Source organism: Sinohyriopsis cumingii, chromosome 1 (genome assembly GCF_028554795.1).
Source record: "Sinohyriopsis cumingii isolate HCF-2022 chromosome 1, ASM2855479v2, whole genome shotgun sequence".
Classification (NCBI taxonomy): Eukaryota; Metazoa; Mollusca; class Bivalvia; order Unionida; family Unionidae; genus Sinohyriopsis; species Sinohyriopsis cumingii.
The window spans coordinates 165,220,825-165,243,367 of record NC_142961.1 but is presented as its reverse complement, the minus strand read 5'-3'; the positions used below and the strand labels follow the sequence as shown (position 1 = coordinate 165,243,367).

General features: G+C 35.0%; 1 protein-coding gene across 1 annotated transcript in view; it reads right to left on the bottom strand.

Moving 5' to 3' along the window:
- LOC149808311 (BRISC and BRCA1-A complex member 2-like) overlaps positions 1 to 3,703 on the bottom strand; it is a 43,503-nt gene extending 39,800 nt beyond the window's left edge. The window contains exon 1 of the mRNA XM_089975856.1: positions 3,499 to 3,703. Coding sequence (XP_089831982.1) covers positions 3,499 to 3,629 — 131 coding nt within the window. The 5' untranslated portion in view covers positions 3,630 to 3,703. The remainder of the gene's footprint in view (positions 1 to 3,498) is intronic.
- Between the last annotated feature and the right edge of the window lie 18,840 nt (positions 3,704 to 22,543).

Sequence of the window (22,543 nt, the reverse complement as noted above, 5' to 3'; positions counted from 1 at the left end):
GTGTTAATAATGAAATAAACACACTGGGATCAAATCGTCCATGCTTTCTAACATAAAATATGGTAAATAAATTGTGTCATTAAGCCTCTTTGTTGTTTACCAATTGTATGTAACAATCACAGTTTATTGATGGCTGTACAAATACAGTTGATTGATTTATGCTGTGGACAGTATAGGGCTTCATTTCTGAATAAAATGGGGACTTCAATTATCAACTCATTAGCAGCTATAACAGGAATATGTACAGATAGATGACATGGAAGAGACAGGGCAACAACTCAATGATGATGACATTTTGACACTGGTATCTAGAGATGAGGTTCCAGACAAATGAAAATGAAGAAGACGATGATGCCACTACCGACCCTAAGGGAAAAGATATTGCCATCAACCAAGCCAAGGATGGCATAGCAACATTAATTTTGTATTTTGAGCAGATGTCAGCAATATTCACCAGTGATGACATAAAACACAATAGTGAAGCCCTTAAGAATCTATGGTCACCATCAATAATTACTGCAGATAGACCCACCAAAGAATCCAGGCAAAAAAAGGTTACAGATTTCTTCAGGAAACCAACATAATAAATGTATGTACAGTACATACATGTACCTGTACATAGTGTGATGTGTTCGATGTGTTAATTGTCTAAACTTATATTTACTGTACATGTATGTACAAGCGTATATTATAATAATGTGAAATATACACACGTCAATAGATGTATTCATTAATTTATTTCAACCATTATTGAATATAGAGTACATTTACAGCTAGCATATACATATACTGTACATGTATATGGTGTGATGACATTGTAAAATAAAAATGTGCATGATTCAATTATCCGGAAAACTCGTTAATCCAGACATATTCACTGGGAACGAATGTGTTCGGATTAAGGAGGTTCCAATGTAATTAAATTTTCATGGGCTGGAATCAATCATTTAATTATCATCCAAATTAAAAAAGCAAATTGTTAATATATAATTTCATACTTCAAAAAGCATTTCAAGAATACTTGGTTTTGACATTTATTATTTATTTATTTAATTTTAATACACTGAAGTTGAAAAAATATATATGAACAGTTCTCGAAGTCATTCAATATCATTCTCCATCCATCATCTCCACCACAAATATATGACCATACTAATTAAAAATTTAAAGTATAATCTGTGCTTGAAGAAGTAGATATCCTTAACGACAGTTAAATCAGATTAAGAGCAATGTTACTGTGAGCCGACTCCATAATGGGCCAAGTATGTTCTGGGGAAATTTCTAAATTAAATTTACATGGGCCAAATCTGTAATGGGCTGACTTTGTTGAATAGCGGAGAACTCACCCTGGGAGAACTCATCCCAGGTGTCAGGAGAAGTCGCCCCACCACGTCTGGAGAAGTCACCCCAAGGATCATATCCAGTATTCTGAGATGTCACCACATGGTTGTTAATGCTTTATTTATTGTCGTTTTTCTTCAACATAATAACTTATTAAATTTATAAAATTTGCAATTTTTCAAATTTTCCATGCGTAAGTTAATTTATATTTTGTAAATATGTTTGTAATTTATTCAACGAATTTTGTAACTGACATTCACCTGAAATAATGTGTCTGTATCTTTTGGACTGGCTCTATGTTATACAGTTTTTACATGACATGGGATGACATGAAGAATATTCCACATATTGGTGGACATTAGTCTCCTTGATATGAATATTTGTAGAGATAGTGCTATCAATATTTTTTATTACGTTTACATCTAAAAATGAAATATGCATACTAGATGCAGTATAAGTTAATTTAATCGTTGGGTGAAAATTGTTTTTGGCGAACAATAAATTTTTTCATTTCTTCAGTTGAATGCTTCCAGATCATAAATATGTCATCTAAAAATCTAAATCAAAGAGATGGATTAAACTTTTCGTTTTGAAGAAAATCCTGTTCTAATTTACCCATGAAAGGGAAGAGTATGATGGATCCATATTAAAACCCATTGACATACCCATTATTTGTATGTAATTCGTATTAATAAATTTAAAATAATTATTTTCCAAGATAAGTTTTATTTTTTTACAAATATCTTCACTAGATAGTGTGCTATTATTAGGATTATTATCAAGAAAATATTTACAGGCTTCAATACCATCTGCATGCAGAATGTTGATATATAGTGATGTTACATCTAATGAAACCAGGATTGAAATTATCAGATAGCTGTGGAATAAACTTCAACTTTTTAATGAAAGTAGTTGTATCTTTAATGTATGAAGGAAGTGATTTCATTAAAGGTTGTAAAACAATATCAATAAATTTGTATAGGTTTTCAGTATATGAATTACAACCAGGAAAATTTAAAGGTAAATTATGGTCAGGATTTTTATGAGTTTTGGGTAATATGTAGAATTGAGGTGTATGTATTTTAAGAGGGAAAGTATCAAATTCCTCATATACAGAATTATAATTTTTTGTGATCTCATTAATGCATGTTGAATTTGTTTATTTAATTTCTACTGACGGGTCTTCGATAATATGTTTGTAGTATTTTTCATCATTTAATTGACGTTCAACTTCTTTAACATAATCATCTTGATTCATAATAATAATTAGTGTTTTAATCACTATACTGTCATCATTCATTAGATTATATAAAGACTTAATTTCAGCCTTAGAAATATTACTATGATATTGCTTTTAATGATTACCAGTTGATATCTCTTTTGTGATCGCGTATATATAAAAATCTAAATATGAATCACGTAAAAGATGATTTATATCTGTTATAAAAATGTTATCTAGGTTATAAGTTTTGTGGTGACTGCTCCAACCAACTGGGGCAACTTTTCCAACCACTCTGGGGTGACTTCTCCAAATACGCTGGGGCGAGTCCTCCATGAGTCGAGTTCTCCATGGGGCGAGTTCTCTGCATACCGACTTTATTCTGATCCAACTCCTGTTATAGGTCGAGTTCTCCTGTTACCCCCTGCACATACCTTTAAGTAAATTATGTACACGGCGGTCGTGTGAATAGCCTTCTGCAAATCACGTGCATAGCGACTGTGAATAGTGTTCCCAGATGAGGTACACAATGGTTCTAGAAACTGTCTTCCAGGTTCAGGTACACGGTAGTCCTACAATGTAAGACATCGGCCGGCCACCCTGATATTTATGTTTTGCCGTCTTGCCCCAAAACATAAATATCAGTGTCGATGTCTTACAATGAAGGAATAGGTAGACGGCAACCTTATGAACTTACTGGACTCAAAACTTATCGAAAATAGGTGACACAATGCGGTCCGGGTTCCTCTGACCTTTCCAACCCCGCTGTAGATATTTGGACAGGTACCATGATTCCTCCTGGTACTAATTTTAGTTCCACCATCTCTTTTGACGCGGTTAGTATACCGCAGATAGGAAAATCTAAAGTATCTATAAAATAGTGGGGGAAGTGTCAAGGGAAGTACGCACTAACGAAGTTGAAGTCGATATTATATTACCTTGACTGTCTGTCGACAATACTTGTTTTGCCAGCACATATCCCTATGCTGTTTTCTTCCAACAGAGCCCTGAGAAATTTTCTTAAAGACGGTGCGAAGTAATCAAGCATTTCGAACTTGTTTATCGACATTTAGGGCCTATATTTGACACAAGTTACATTTCCTGCAATCCGAATAGCTTCTGCCTTTTCTCCAATTATTGAAATTTTCAAGAAAACACTACGATATATCCCGATTAATATTTTGTTAATCAACTTCGGTCACACTGGATAGTTTCGTATTTTAACACCTCTTTATCTTAGAAGGCATGAACCTAATTAACATAAGCATAGCATTTATTCACAGAAGATAAATCTGTAATGTGGTTTAGATTTACTTTGAGTTAGGCTGGGAAATGGGTTGGCTTGTTGGGTGACTGCCTGTCACAGTTAGACTAGCACTGAAGATCAAATGCGTAACTTCGGCTGCAAAAAAAACAACCGCCTTGGCACACGTATTTATATATGTCTGCTGCAGAGGTTGTTATTGTTGTAGGGTTTCACGCCATTTTTCAGCAACGATAGGCTATAAATGGCGGCCAGTATTCATGGTGGAGGAAGAACTCGGGAAAACCCCAGAAAGAACCACCTACCCACGAGAAGCTACTGGCAAGCCTTTTCACATACCAACCGATGTTGAATGCCTGGCTGCATCAAAGAAATAAGCTGCGTAACTTTAAAAAGTTTGTCTAGTGTCCACTACAATTCAAACGCCAACTGAACCCAGTCAAACAGGTTAAGTACTAGACAAATTGTTATCGAGGTTTCACCCCACCCCCGTTTCCTATGCATACGTACATTATCAGTAGACACCCCCACCCCACCCCCTATATGCAAGCATATGCATTCGGGTTAACCTACCTCCCCCCTCCACGTGTACATACTAAATGGATGGACCCTAACTTGGAATAACCCCCATAACAGTGAAACACTGTGTGGCAATAGTAACAACCCCTCATAAGCTTTTAATATCTTTTATATTTTTTTTCTACAGCAACTTCCTTCAATGCCTTTCTCACCTTTAAATAATTAAATTTCCATAAATGGCGTGCAGGCATCAAGCAACAATTTGGAATAATCTTCATAACTGTAAAATTTAATTCTTGGAGGATAGTAACAATCTCTTTAGACCTTGAACACATTGCAAATATACTTTCCTGAAACAACTCTTTTTAAGACCTTATGCAATAATTGTAGTAGGTTTCATATCCATGAAACGTTGGTACATAGGGCTATAGTAATTGTCCTCTTAGAGTGTTCCTGCCTTCAAACTATTCTATAAGGACTGAAGTCAGAAAATGTTCTTAAGACATCGAGCAGCAGAGAGGGTGAACAGACCACTGTAGGGAACGGTCACTCTTTTTTTTACCCCAAAAAATATGTGACCTTCATATAGGTCATACATCTACTACATCGGGATTGACTAAACAAAATTGTAGTCGAACCCTCTCTGCTGCTATTGAAGATCTTCATTTGTGTTATGCTTCAAGTAATACTCTCTGTTGGTGGTTTTTCTATTTTTGGGTTTATTTTTTATTTATTTATATAATATATCATTAAACTTCTGTATTTATCTCCACCGCCATTTGCACAAATCTGATATAATCCTCTAACGCCGTTGTTACATCCAACACACCGTCGTGGATCAGCAGATGGATTTTTTGATATAATGTAATTATGTTTCTTGCAATATTCTCCACGGCATCTTTTATTACATATATTGGTAGTCCCCTGAAGCAACCATGAACAATTGTGCATTATATTAATGACATCTGTTTAATTAAATCTACACCCTTATTCATCCAAATATTTTATCAAGACCTACACGATATCTTGTTCTAGGATCGTGCAAATTTATTGTTATAAATCCATGCGGAGTAGCTTGCGCTCGTGAAAAGAAGTTTTTAAATTTAATTATATCCATGTCACCGCTGCACCAAGTTTGATGAACATTTCTCATCGTGTGTGTATCAACTCCATTAAACACAACTAAAATATTACAGTTATCTCTGATCACTTTTGGTATTTGTGTGTATCGTTGAGTAACATAAATGACATCAGTGTTTTTATGTCTACATCGAGAAAATATTCTAGCTGGGTTTGTTTGTTTATCCAGCATCACATCGTCGTATACAACCAAATTATTAATAAATCCGTCTATGGAATCAACTGATGGTGCTTCATCAATATCGGTTATAAACTTGATAACATCGTCATCCTGTAATCGCGCGTTTTCATTAAAATCCTTGAGCACATCATAATATCGTTGATCATCAACTGACGGGGCTACCAAATACAATTTATCCCACTTTAACCATATCCTTATAAGATTAAGTAACAACTGTGTCTTTCCACTTCCAGATGGTCCTATTATTATCATTCTGATGGAATTCGGTAGCGCAGGATGGTGTTTGACAGGTTCTCGTTTTCTTGTCGCTGAGAAATCAATTATATCCATGCTATATAAAATATCTATGGATTTATATTGTGTGAAGTGCAGGACGCGTACCCCGACGGATACACTAACAACTATTACCACAAAAAATAACAGATCAGCGGTTACGGGTAAGTGTACGCGGTGTGGTACAAAGAAATTTAAATTTATCTCTACTGACAAGTCAGTGCAGTCAGGTAAAAAACCAAAACCAAAGTCAAAGCCAAAGTCAAGTAAAAACAAAAAGCAACGCGGAGGTGATATTGCAGCAAAATTAACAAAATTACCGGGAACTCCGTGGGCCAAATACCCAGGAGAAAAACATCTACCAGGATATAATTATTGCGGTCCTGGTACTCGACTCGATATCAGGCTTGATAATCAGGATCAACCAAAACAAGGCGAGGAACCAATAAACGCTATTGATAAAGCATGTCATGCTCATGATGTTGCGTATAAAAGCAATGATCTACAACATAGGCATATTGCAGATGTGAAATTAGTTCATGCGCTAAATTCTATAAAAAATAAAAAATATCAAAACAAAATTAGCTAATTGGTTAGTAAGATCCGCAATGAAAGGTAAATTAGCGCTAGGGGCTGGTAATATATAAAATGGAATCGATTTATTATTCCCCAATTGGATGCTCGAAAGGTAAAGCAACAATTAGTAAACTTGCTGATGCAGTAGCGGTTAAACATTCTACTGCTAAAGCGTGGTTATCCAAACAGGCAATATGACAAATTTACCTACCACCACCTAAGCAAATTCGATTTGCACATTTCAATGTTAGTGTTCCTAATGAAGTTCATCAAGCTGATATTCTGTTTTTACCACATGATACTGTACGTAGAAAAACGTACAAATACGCGCTAACTGTTGTTGATGTTGCAAGTAGATATAAAGATGCAGAACCGCTATCAACGAAAACAGCATCTGAAGTAACCGATGCTTTTAAACGAATTTATCAACGAGGTGGTCTGCGATGGCCACAGCTGATACAGGTTGATCCTGGCAAGGAATTTCTTGGTCCAGTATCATCGCTGATGAAACAACATAATACCAAAATACGACGAGGACATACTGCGATTCATCGTGATCAGGCAATTGTTGAACGATTTAATCGAACACTCGCTGAGCGGTTATTTGGATATCAATACGCGAAGGAATTTATTCAGGATACGAGATCTCGTGAATGGGTTGCAAGATTACCAAGTGTGATAGCAGCGTTAAATAATGAAATAACTAGAACGACCAACATGAAACCTATTCATGCAGTTACAAAAGAAAATATACCTACACAACAACGTGATTCAACACAGCCAGTATTAGGTAATATCACTGTCAGGTATTTATACGAGCCGGGTGAACTTGAAGGTGGTAAAAAAAGAGCGACTGATCCTATTTGGAGTGTTACCACACATAAGATATCCACCGTAACAAGATCCTCAGGTAGACACGCAGTCTACCGATTAGATTCAACTGCTCCTCAACGTGGATGTGTACGTGAACAATTACAAGTAATTCCCGAGGATACACAATTACCACCGCGATCACTTAACTAGCACTGGTGCCAGCACCTCTACGTCGGTTACACTCAAGACAGGTCAACATGATATTTTCTCGTGTATGACCGTGACTGTTATTTTTTCTGTCTACGGTAAATTGTCTTAGATCATTTTTCAGATACCGCCATAACATTATACAATTACAACTTGCACAATGATTATTCAGTTGTTGTTTCAACGTGCTGATAAATTTAACGTCGAGATCAAATTCTCGATTATTTTTTTTTTATCAGATTGCTTATAACCAGCTAATTTTTTTCTTATTATATCATTGTCAATATCATCACTAATCACTGACGAGTCCATGACGATTCGTCTCAGTTGAGATATTTTTCTAACTCGAGACACTGCAAGATAAACTAAGTTCGACCATTCGATGTGATCATCGACAATCGAAACAACTGTATCAGTAATAGTTAATCTCTGAGATGAATGAATCGTCATTACGTATCCAAGCGTCCACGGGGATTTATCAGCACGTAGAGCATCTTCAACAACATCAACATCAACTGCGACAATATCATTCAGCACAAGATTCTGTTTCCTTGACTCGGTCTGTCCTGGTATATCAACGTCAATATTTTGTCGTCGCGTATCTGCTGGTCGATAACATAACGGAACTGGCAATGTTGGATATTTTTCTTTATGCAACTGAAACAACTCTCGTTGAAGTGTATCACGAACTATCTTTCTACTTGCAACTATTAAATCGGTTGGTAGCCACGTCTGCAGAAAGTCGTTCATGGATGTTTCTGAAATTATTCCACGCATTACTTCACACTGAATTTTATTCGGTTGTAGTCTGATTAATTTTCTAAACTATTTCAACGTTACATCAAGTGCTCTATCATCATCATTCATTTCTTCGTAATAATCTCGAGAAAGTTTTTTAGCCATCCATGTGGAGATGGTCCAACTATGGGTGGTGGTTGATCATGATCGCCACACATTATTATAGCAGTATTTCTTGTTAACAACCAATCTAGAAATTTTTTAATGTTTCTAACGGTACCGTGCATATTTCATCCCAAATGATGATCCTTGGAATGTATTTCTCGCCCATCCTTAAAGATGTCAATGTATCACCCTTCCATCGAAAGAAGCTGTGATAAGTACATGATTGTACTCCTCGTTGTTTCATTTCTCGCGCGAGTCTATGTGTTGGTGTCAGCACGATCATATCTGATTTCTGAAATAGTTCGATCGCTCGAGTGGTTTTACCAGAGCCTCCCGCTCCGTTTATGTATATCGTTTTATATCTAGCTATTGGATCATATACCGATGGTAACAACGAAGTTGTCGATGATATATTTGATCGTTGATTTTTATAATAATCATCTCTGATCGTAACATCTGCTGATTGTGAATAATCAAGTATATTTTCTTTCTTTATTCTCCATGAACCCCACGGTGCATTATCGTCCGAAAAATCATCCAACAACGTTGCATATTTCTTATCGATGTAGAACGAATCTGTTGCAACCCTAACTGCGGTATCAGGGAATTTATTCATCATAGATAGCAAGTTTATGCTCACGTAGGCCAACATCGATGATCTTAAATGAGTATACTGAGGCGATTCTCCATCCATATAGCTTACAATCGTGCCTAATCTTGTTTCATTTGATAAATAAACATCTTCACGGTTTATAAATATATTTCTCGCTGCTGCATCAGCAACTATAAAATCGTATTCGGTATCATCCAGTATTAATCGTGCATGACGTTGTTTATGATCATATGCTCCACCTTGAGTAAACTTTCCTATTATTTTTCTTCCAAGACCTTTTGTTGTTTTATCGCTATTATTGAGTTTAATCTCGAGGATTCTAGGAGCTTCTTTGATGATATCATCCTTGAGAGCATCGGGACATTTTTTCTCTAAATTCCTTAATGACCTCCTCGAGACTGATATTTTCCCTCGGTGGTAACCAAACCTCGGTTTGTTTCTTATATGATATAATTGCCTCACTAACCACCAACGATATCAATATCGCACAATCAAGCATATATCGTAATAAAACTATTGTTGCAACCATATCAACAGATATCATATCGCTGTAATTATATTTGGTATTCCACAATCCGCCGTGGCCATTCTCGACACAACTTGATTGTATATCTGAAAGAAATTCATTTCGGGTTGGTTTCCACAAATTTTTTTCTCTAGCAACATGAGCTGCAACAGATGGAACAGTAAAACAGTTGCTGAGCAACTCATCAATGTTTTCTGAATATATTTGAGCAAGATTTTTCATTTCTTCATGAAGGGATTTTTACGATATATTTCACCGTTGGGTCGCACAAATCGATCATATTTTTCATCATCTGAGCTCTTAAATAACCACACTGACACAGGATCATTTTTACTTATTTTGTTAATAAAATCAAACATGTTATCATCATAAAATTTAACAGTTCGATTTAGTGGAAACACTGTTACTGCGCTAGTCCATGCATGCGCGTTATGATCAATAATTTTAATCGAAGCTCCTTTTTATTTATATTTTGATTCATACAAAAGATCTCCTGTTATCGTTGCTACGGTTATTGGGAATTTTAATCTTTTTCCTAACTCAGTGACATCTTTGATAGAGGCCCCGGTATCTTTAACTCTTTCGCCCCACTCATTTATTATTTTACGTCTTTTATCTGTTAAACCGTTTCCACGGGCCGCGTTTGTAAAATGTTCTATTACTCGTTCAGCTACACAATTTATTTTTGAAAATTTCATCGGCTCCAGTTTATCAACGCTAGGTTTTTCATTTATCACATAGATTCCATAAATAACTGCTGTTACAGGATACGCTCGCTCATAATACGGTTTGTCAATACCGGTGAATAGACCTGGTTTGGAATTTCTACTTAGTACGACAGTTTTTTTATTACCGTGGATGGGATCATATTTTTCATGGATAATCCAGTTATCTGTTTCTGCAAGTATGACAAATTTTATTCTGAAAAGATAACTTCTATCATCGAGCTGTTTAATAATAGCTGCTGCTCTTTTGTCATTCATCGTAGTATCAACACCTTTGGCCTTGACCTTGTCATTGCGAATAATCTTGAACGTTGACCAGACATGAGATGTACCATCTGCGTGAAATTCTTTCTTGGCGTCGTGAATTTAATTGATCAAACCTTTATTTTTCCGATCAACCAGATCTCGTATTGGCACGTCAGGAGATATCCTGTCAAGGTTGAATTTACTTGTTTTCCAAGGCTTGATTTGGGATAATCTCTCAAACTCATCCATATTATATTTCAGACAAGTATTTAAATAAAAAATATTATATATACAATGTCTCAATGCAAATGGCTCATGGTGGGATCATTAACTCGTTGTAATAAACCCTGCAGGAAGGAATTCTGCGGACAACACATGCAAAACGTTTACCGTGGAAGCTTAGGACCAATACCATGTCTGCGATGTGGTGCTAGAGTACGAGGAAAAACACGGTTGTGTGCGTGTTGTGGTGGTAAAAGATACAGAGAGCTTAAAAGATATTATGATAAAAAAATGATGTCAGTGACAACGCTATAAAATCCGTGGAGGATTATCTAACTAAGTTTTCAGACAAATTATGAGTTAAACAAATGATATTATTGTATAATGGAGCAAAATATGAGCCACGAGTTTATAAAGCATTCTACAATAACAAACTAAGAAATCAAATATTGATGGTGTGATCAGAAATTGTCAGAAAAAAGTACCAGTTGGTTATATTAATAATCATGGTTATCTATTGTTTACTGCTGGGAAGAAACCTTATCTCTGTCATCGATTTGTGTATGAATGTCACAAGGGGTTGATCAAAGACGGTCTTGTGATCGATCACATCAACGGTGTGAAAACCGACAATAATTTATCCAACCTTCGAGCTGTTACACAGAGCAAAAACTCTGCACGGGGAAGTACTGGTAAATATGAAAAAACAGTTGCAAGGAGGGTAGTTAAATCCCTCAATCCAGAGACTGGTGAAGAGAAAACGTTTCAATCAATGTATTCTACTGCGAAATATTTTAATATTAATCCGCGTGTGGTAAAATACGTCGCAGAAAATATAACCAGATCCACTCTTTCCAGTAAATATAAACAAAGAATCATCTTCCAATATTGTTAATGAGACAAACTATCATCACTATCAAGTAGTAACCACGAATTACATTTATTAACTATTTTTTAATTATTTATCCTTTTTTGTCAGAAAGCCTCACTTTTGTACTACTTATTTTTTGACTCATGCGAAAGGGAGATTATTCTCCCATATATATTTATCCATAGATTTCTGATTTTTTATGGTCGTAATTAGTCAATTGAACATCTACGTCGTAATTAATATCAATAATTATACTCGTAGAAAGATATTTATGTTTTTTTAGCTCACAAAATAGAAGAACAAACGTATTTCACATCGTACAATGTAGCGGAGTTATTTTTAGATCTGTTACGAGAAATCGAGGCAAAACACGCAGTTTATATGTTTACAATCTGTTCAGAAACCGCTGTTATAATATATAAATATTTAAACCGATCTGTATAAAAACGTTTGATATTGCAGTGGTAGTATGTACATATATTTTATCAAGGCAGAACACGCTGTTTGAGTGTAGATATTTACAATCTGTTACGAGAAATCTTGGTAGAACACGCTGTTAGTGCAAGATATTCAGAAACCGCTGTTTTAATGCATAAATATTTACAATCTATTCAGAAACCGCTGTTTTAATGCAGATATATGTATAACTTACAATCTATTCAAAAACCGTTGCTATATAATAATTTCTAAAACGTATATTGTTAGATGATTTGATAGCTCAGTTGATAATGTATCGGACCGTAATACTCGTGGCCCGGCGATCGAATCCCCATGGCTGACAACTTGTCGGTGGTTACGCATATTTGCGATTTTTATAATTAATTGGGGGACTCCGCCTGAAGCCTCAAAACTCAACAGAAAAAAGACACCCACCTACCACATCACTGGTGGTAGATACATGTTTTGTATCACCCACGAGTTGATTATTGGGGGTGGGTGTCAAAATCTGTTGAACGTAGAGAAGGCCCCCCATATATGTTGTGTCGTCATTCATTCATTGTAAATATTCCATGTCATTCATTGTATATATTTCATGTCATTCATTGTATATATTTCATGTCATTCATTGTATATATTTCATGTCATTCATTGTATGTTTGTGCCGTCATTCATTCATTGTATATATTGTACTGTCCTTGTAAATAATATATGTTCTAAATACTATATGTTTGTACTGTCCTTGTAAATACTATATGTTGTAAATACTATATGTTTGTACTGTCCTTGTAAATACTATATGTTTGTACTGTCCTTGTAAATACTATATGTTGTAAATACTATATGTTGTAAATACTACGTGTTGTGCTGTCTTCAACGCACCCTCTTGGGCCTCTAGACCTCATAGGGGGTAGTGTTTCGTGTGCCCGTTGAACTTGGTAGAATGCGGTGGCAAGCTACGAGTTCTGGGTTGTACTGTCCTTGTAAATATGTTGTGCTGTGGCCCTTCCTGAACTTGCTAAAAGACTCGAATAGGGGATATATTTTTTCTTTTAAATATATATACACTAAATAATGAACCATGAAAATATCAATGATGTAATTGTTGCTATTAAAAAATTAGGAAAAGACAGTATTAATATATCTGATGAACTGAATCCTGAAAAGATTATTTCTGATTTTTAAATCTTACAAGAACGTAAAAACGATGGTGGTTTTACACTGTCGTCTGAATACAAGTTCATAAAACGAATTCAGGCGGCGATGTTCCGGTCACTAGCTGCAGTAAAAGATGATCAGGTCAAGGACTTCGTCACTCTCTCTGCCGCAGTAGAAAAAATTACATCGGAGTTATCCCACGAATACGAGGCAAAGAAAACGATTAGTACTCGTATAAGACAATTAAGAAAAATTGTCAGCGAGTAACTTCTTTACTGGTTAAACGATCCAAAGTAACTTCGTTGGTGAAACGACCGAACACGTGTAATATTTTATTATTATTCTGAAATATTTTATTTATTCAGAAATATTTTATTTTAGCAGAAATATTTTATTTTATCAGAAATATTTTATTATTATTCAAAAATATTTTATTATTATTCTGAAATATTTTATTATTATTCTGAAATATTGTAATTTAGCAGAAATATTTTATTATTATTCTGAAATATTTTATTATTATTCAGAAATATTGTATTTTATCAGAAATATTTTATTATTATTCTGAAATATTTTTATTTAGCAGAAATATTTTATTATAATTCTGAAATATTTTTTTTTTATCAGAAATATTATATTTTCCATAAAATCTGATCGATTTGTATCATTTTGAGTACCAAACACCATATCAGGATTAACAAACTGATCGATTTGTATCATTTTGAGTACCAAACACCATATCAGGATCAACAAACTGATCGATTTGCATGATTTTGAGTATCAACCACCATATCAATTTAAGATATTTCTGCTAAAATAAAATATTTCAGAATAATAATAAAATATTTCTGCTAAAAAAAAATATTTCTGAACAATAATAAAATATTTTTTAATAGTATTTTTTGTTCATTTTGAGTATCTAACTACATATCAGGATTACAAAATCGATTGATTTGCATGATTCTGAGTACCCATTTACTGGTCAAAATTAACAAACTGATCGATTTGCATGATTTTGAGTACCAATCACCATATCATTTTAAGATATTTCTGCTAAAATAAAATATTTCAGAATAATAATAAAATATTTCAGAATAATAAGATTTTTTTGTAGTATTTTTTGCAAAACTGATCGATTTGCATGATTTTGAGCACCTAAATACCCATCAGAATTAACAAACTGATCGATTTACACGATTTTTAGTATAAAACACCATATCAATTTCTGATAAAATAAAATATTTCTGATAAAATAAAATATTTCTGATAAAATAAAATAAATAAAATATTTCTGATAAAATAAAATATTTCAGAATAAATACAATATTTCTGATACAATACAATATTTCTGATAAAGTAAAATATTTCTGAAAAATCTACGATAAAGTCTTACGACAAGATAAAGATCTACGACAGAAATCTTAAGATAAAGATCTACGATCTTACATACAGATTGACAATTAATTGTTCCCCACGCAGGTCAATTAATCGTCCTATGTGGTCAGTTAGTTTAAAATTTATTCGTGTTAACATATTATTATGACACCGCAGATAAACAGGATTGGTTGGCTCTTGCACGATCAAATCGTCAGGGGGAACTTGTGGTGTGAACGTGTATAAAACGTATCCTTGTTGAGCCCGATTTGATTTTCCGAGATCTATTTGATAGCTACCATCGATCACATCACAAACTAGATTAACCGCGATTGTCGATGTTATATTAACGATTTCCGGAGATACGTGCCTACCGCCGCCGTGTGGATCATTATTATATCTAGGAACAGTTGCTGGTGGGGCTATTTTTCTCCATGCATTAAGTATTTTAGGAAAGTTCTCATCAATGACATCCTTGAGAGTTTTTTTAGTCCGTCAGTTTCAAATCCTGGTAGTGTAAAATTTAATAATCTGCTTCAGTTATTTTGTAATGATCAATATACGCTTGTTTGTAACTGTTTTTTTTCTCTCCTGTAAATATATAATTATTAGCATTTATTACTTCAATAATAGTATGATTATCGTATTTAAGATCTAATACAATTTGATTTAAATGTTGTATCGTTGCAATGATCTGATGTTTTAGATTGATATTGGGATACTCCAGGATATAGTTTTTAAATAAACGTGCTAATGTCGTTAATGAAGCTGTGTATTCAGTTCTAATTTCGTTAGCCTTTGATCTGAAATCTCTTTCATAAACAATATTAGTTGAAGTTTTTTTTTATCAAAATAAATGATGGAAATCCGTGCCTTATGATATCTTTTACCATCATGAATAATACTAGCATCCCTACCAGTCCATGGATACAAATTTCGATATTCTGGAGTTGCTATAAATTTCGCTTCATTTGGCATAAATTAAATTAATCTTGGTTTTGGTGGTCCATGATACTCTGGGGGAACATCCGGCCAACCTAGTACGGTTCTTATCGTGGACTGATAAATATCAACGGCATAATCAGGAGAATGTATCTCAACCGCAGAAGATAGCGTCGGCTCATGAACGTTAATCGATATTTTTGATTCTTTTCCGGTTATTGATTTTATTCTACGTTGAAATTCCTCATTGATTTATTCGATCTCATAACTACCAGTTGGTATTCAACAACAACCCAGTCAGGTGTTCCATCGGGTTTATTCTTATTAGCAAATACAAGCGAATTATTTGCTGGTGTACCATTAAATGATTTCGATCTGATATTTGGCCAACTATGGTATACTCGTAATTGCGCTAGTGCAATTTCATTCGCGCGAATTACAGTTGGAAAATTGATACTAAATTCAGGATTAATTGAGCTTACCAAGATCATCGTGGTCTTGTGCGGGGTTGTGTTCGTCACGATCTGCTGGAGTAATTCCGTCATTATTAATACTCGTACCTTTAACAGCACTGTTATATATTTTAATCATCTCTGAAAACTCGAAATCAGATATAATTCCATCACTGAGACTCGCTGATAACAACGAAGAGAACTTCGAGTATGCGACCGTCGCCGTATGTAATTTTATCATGTAATCGGATAAGTTTTAATTCGTGCAAGTACATATTTTTTTTGCAATGATATTGAACACACCTGCAATCGTTGTTGTAGCTGAAATACAAATAGTTACAGCTACTGGTGCCATCACTGTTATTGTTGATAATATCATACCGGTTCCAGCAACAACAGCGGATACTGAATAAACGATCACGTCGACGATAACTAGTCGTTGTCGATATTTCTTTACTTTTACTGTATATTGTTCGACTCGATCTTTCAACGCTGCCTGCCATTCACGCGCTTGATTGTACCTGTATTGAGATGCATCGTCGATTGAGGTACTCATTATATTTTATGCAGTAACCAATTGAGCTGTTTCAGCTACAAATTCAAAACACCACCAGTAAGATGTTGCGGTTAATTTCTTATCAGCTGCTTCCAGAATAAATATTTCTTCGTTTCCGCTATTTAATATAACAGATACAACCCCGGAAAACTTATCATTTGAATGACGCCATGGATACGTTGGAAATATTTCAAATTTTGCAGCACTGAACACAGACAACCTGTACACGCCAGTGACTGTTGCGGTATATTTGATAGTTTTATTTTGCTGTGACCATGTTGCGGATCCCGATGATACAGTGTATGCTATGTTGGTAATATGCCCGGGAGTGATTCCAGCTGGAATTGTAATTAAATTGGTTTTATTAACGATCTCAGGAATCCCCGCTACGATGTTTTGCTGTGTTTGTTTGATCGTGTCGATGTTCGTCTTGATATTAACGAGTTTTATGTCAACGGTGTGCGGAGCGCCGAAGAAGTCTTCTGCAGTTTTGTGATGGTTTCTGTGAAATCTTGCAAAAGCGCTCACATGAACGTCATACTCGGCCCACAACGTGGATAGTTTACCATCTACGGTGTTGTAGTTGACGTCAACGTATTTTTTTGTTGCTGCGTCTTCGTCGGATGTTGGATCTCTCAAAACTACTATCTTATTCCCGTTCATGCTGAGTTCACCCGTCATTGTGTCACCATTATTTTTCACGCGATTAGCAACACTTGCTGTAATTTGATTTCTGATGGTTATAAACGATATACTTGAATCCCTGATTTTGCCGATGTCTGTAAACACAGGGATATTATATAGTACTCGTTGAACTATATCATTCCATTTGATATTGCTGGTTTTTAGTTTACCATATCGATCCTGAAAAATAACAACCTCATCTGGGTCAACTCCAGCAAGATTCATAATATCAGCGAGTTCATCTTTAGTCGCGTAATTCGACAGATCAACGTCGCCGGACTTTTTCTTAACGCGTGAAGATCTTCCGTAATATCAACCATTATATTTTAAGATCTGTTTAAAACGAATCGGTTGCTTGTATAATCATGCACGACTTTATGTGACGGTTTGGATGATTTTGATATAGCGTTAAGTACATTAATTGCCTCACGGCCGCATATTGGCGGATCTGTCATTGTTTGTGTTGGTAGCGTTGAATACCAAACTTGCGCGTGAAGTGGTGCAACATACTTGATAAATTCAATGGGTGGAGCTAACCCGTATGAATCAAAAGTAACGATTCCACGTCGATCAACTGCGTATGATACCCAATGAGTACCGGGTCCTGAATTCGAGTCAAGATTAATAATACCTGTTTCGAGTTTGTTCGGTTGTTTCGGTAATTGATCTCGCATAAAAACACCTCTGACGTTTTTTATTTTTAATCGTTTAGCAGCATCAAGTAAATCAAAATTTGATGCTGTAGCATCTAACGAAGTGATCCTGGAAGCCTCAGACCTCTTCCCCAACGAGATCCCGGTAATCTTAGGCCGCGTCCCTTTTTTTTGTATCCCTTTCCTGTTGCTTTCTTTAGGGCCATTCCAGCAGCTGTTCCAATAGCACCTAATGCGGCTGCTTTTGCTACGGCTGGAGCGGCAGCAGCTATTAACGCTGGAATAGCCGCGAGAAGTGGAAAAATACCACCGGTTTTAATTGAGTCTTTAATCGCACCCACAGAGAGACTAAGTTTGACGCCTGTTTTTGATTGTTTAGCGTCGTTGAAATGTTTAAGTTGACGTTCTGATAGTGATAGTTTATTTTGACCACCCGTGATCTGATCTCGCTTTAGTGATATTTTCATTTCGCAGTTTTTTGCTGAATTTGATTGAAGGTTTTTAATCTGACCAGGAGTCAGACTGACACTAACGTGATGATATGGCATTTTATGATAATACTCGTGTTTTTAAATAACATGATTAAAGATTTTCCACTGGTGCATCAACGACTCTCATTCGACCACTACCACCTTCAAGTAACATGGCTTTATCGCTGAGTATAACCGCGATTGCTCTATAATTAACATCACCTGTATTTAACATTGCTTTAAGATGTATATCAACGACAGAGTGTTTTGATAGATCAAAATGCTCCAGTGAAAAATAATAAATCGGATATAAAGTTCTGAAATCATGTTGTGATATTTGCAACCCAGTATCTACATTTTGATCACGTCTCATGAATGACATCAAACGATGATATACACGTCCTATACGATTTTGATTAAAATTTAGTTGTATATTCTCTATTGGTTCTTGTTGTCCGTTTATCCGTAAAGAAATATCTTTGATACCTAGTTGGTCAAATATTGTATGACTACGTTCTTGATCACTTAAACGATCGATGGTCTGAAACGCAATAAAAATATGCCGTGGTGCAGAAACATCTTGTTGTGATGCTATATGCCATGTAAACTGACCGTTAACGTTAGTTTGTATACTATCTGTGCTTGTTGTTAACCATGACAACAAGGATTTACCACCTGTGTCCATGAAAGAAATCAACATTTTTTCTTCTGCGATCGTTGGAGTCATTACCGGCATCCACAGTGAAAGTTTTGATAATACTACTTTACCAGCATCACCAACAGATCTCCACAGAGCATCGTTATCATCACCCTTTCTTACAAGAACAACCGTGTGTCTAGCTCCAAAAATAACCTTTCTCACATTTCTACAAAATCCAAAAATATGTGATAGTGGAATTGTACATGAAAAACCTTTATTGTCTCCTATCAACATATTTTTACGCGTTGCAAATCCCAAGTTGAAATTTGGGTTATAACCATGAACAACCGGCCACACATTAGCATTAGCGTCATTGGCAAAATTTCTTGGTCGTCTTATATTATACGGATCACTTTCAGGGTGATCAGAATTATCTTTTACAAACATCATTGTGGGACATGCTGATCTTGTATAATCATCAGAATATCCTGCCAATCATATTATTGTTGTAGCAACATCGACATCTTTCTGAATTGATTCAATATTTTTTCCATCGATCATATATGTGGCGCTATCAAATAATGCCATGATCCCGTTGTTGACAAAACCAACTTTTACTACATTTTCGTAATTATCATTATCCGTTTTTACAATTGTACCTTCTACCTCAATAAAAGCCTCAGCGGGTGAAAAGTATCTACTTGTGTCATGAACTTGTAGTTCAATTCTTCCTCCACGTTGATCTGGTGTTCGTGCGTCATAAGAATAAAACTGATAATCACGTACCGATTCATCTTTAAGGACAGGTTTTTCCATATCAAATGCTTCGTCGGATACGCGCTTCAACATTTTATTATAATTATTTTCCGTTTAACACGTTGATTACCGCGTTCGGGAAATTCCACTTTGGGAAGTTCCACTTCGGGAAGTTCCACTTCCTGATATCAAACTTGAAATATTATTCCTTGGTTCACCGAGTCCTTGATCTGCTAACGCTGCCAGTTTTTGATTTGCAGCTTGATTTATTATTTTACTTACGTCTGCGGACATAATTTCAGTACTTGGTAATTTTACTGGTTGTGATCTTCGTCGCATTAATCGTGCTAGTCTATCTTTAATCGCCGAGAACGCATTACCAGTAACATTGACAATCGCAGCAGGAGTTTTTTCACGAACAATATCAATAGCTTTCATCGATAATTGTTTTGCAACAGGTGCTACTTTTGGAGATATCCTTGTAAATAATCCCTGCACAACATCACCAAGTCCATCTCCGTAAATAGCTCTGTAGATTGGTAATCGTGAGTTTACCGCTCTGACCTGTACGGGTTTACGATGATTATTGTGTACTATCATCTTATTTTATTTACCATTTATCTAACAACTAGTCACTGTAATCATCAACAAGTTCATCGATAAGTTCTCGGTAAACGCCGATATCCATAATACCGCCTTGAAATAATCGCCGACAAATATCAGCTGCTTCATTGGTTATTTCTGGTGAGTTATTTCCGGCACGTTTTCTCCCTATGAGAACTTCTAACTGTGACACATCATTGAGATATTATCAGGACAAATAATATTATTTCCCAGACCACTTCCCGTTGCTCCTTTTTCTGTTGTTTTCTTAAATAGTCTTAAGGGTGATCTTTCTTCTTTTGATTTTTGAAGTAGCTCTTCAGACCTTTTAAGTTCCGACTTCAACTTTTGCTGCGGTGAAGAAGATTGTTGTTGTTCTATCTGTTGCAGAGGTGGAGGAAGTTGATATGAAGGCTCCTGCTCGGAGAGTTGTTCTTGTTCTAGTTGTTTTATTTTTTCTCTATAAAGTCTTTTTACTTCTTCATCAAGATTTTTGTATTCTGGACCTCTAGCTTGTTTTTTGTTTCTATATACGCGATATATCCATTTAATAAGATTATCATCACTTGCTTTTTCATAACGGGATTTTAAAATATTAGATTTATTAAATATACGAGATAATATTGTTTCGGGTAATTTTTCTGTTTTAGTATTTCTAATATCTTCGACAGTCCCTTTTTTAAATTTTGCAATCAATTCTAAGTTTTTTTCTATTGGTTTGGGTTCAGCTGCAAGTTCTTTTCTCACGTCGGCGACTTCAGTACGAAGTTCTCCAATATCTTCACCAACGGGTGGAGGTTGAGCTGCAGCTATATCAGTTGGAAGATCTCGTAAAATCTTCTTTGTCTGTTTAGTTCTTCTTGCTATTTTTTCAGTCTGCGCTGCAGTTTGTTCTAATACTGGAAAAATACCCTTTTTCCTCTTCTCATCTTCTTCCTTAATATCTCCCAATATAGTTTTTTCAACAGCCTCTGCAGCTTTCTTAGTAGCTGCAGTGACGGGTTTAAATAGTTTTTTAGTGTCTTCTTCGTACTCAACTTGTGATTGTTGCTTCGCTTGCAAGTTTTTTCTAAATGAGTCTCTGACAGGAAGAAATTTTTTGATTGCTTCTAATCGTTCTCGAGCTATCCTTGCAGTATGAGATTCCGGATGTACCATTTTATTATAACATAATGATTTATTTATAGCATCAGAGAGGTTGTAAATTTAATTAAACAGATAACATTAATATAATGCACAATTGTTCATGGTTGCTTCAGGGGACTACCAATATATGTAATAAAAGATGCCGTGGAGAATATTGCAAGAAACATAATTACATTATATAAAAAAATCCATCTTCTGGTCCACGACGGTGTGTTGGATGTAACAACGGCGTTAGAGGATTATATCAGATTTGTGCAAATGGCGGTGGAGATCGATACAGAAGTTTAATGATATATTATAAAAATAGAAAAAGAATAAACCAAAAAATAGAAAAACCACCAACAGAGATAAGAGTATTACTTGAAGCATAAAACAAATGAAGATCTTCAATAGCAGCAGAGAGGGTTCGACTTGTTTAGTCAATCCCGATGTAGTAGATGTATGACCTATATGAAGGTCACATATTTTTTGGGGGTAAAAAAAAAGAGTGACCGTTCCCTACAGTGGTCTGTTCACCCTCTCTGCTGCTCATCGTCGAACACCTATTTGATGCCGTCATTACTTCCATCAGAAAATGTCTTCTGTGACTGTTTATTTTACAAAAAGTTCTGAGCAACATATATAGAAAAGAAATCTTTGGATTTAGCCTTTTCCAGCAACATGAAATTACACTTGTTACAAACCTATGACAAAAAATAATATATTAATAAATAAATCAATCAATAAATAAATCCGTCAATAAATAAAGAACAATAATAAACAAATAAAAATTTCAATAATTTATTTCATTTATATTTGAAGATTTAAACATATATTTAAATTTAAATTATAAATATTTTTTAAAATATGCCATTAAAAGATATCAGATGATATATATATATATATATATATATATATATATATATATATATATATATATATATATATATATATATATATATATATATATATACTGGTCCGCCAACAATCCTGACATATCAAAATGGCATTGTCCAGAACTCATTAAAGTAATTCATAATAGTCCCAGAATAA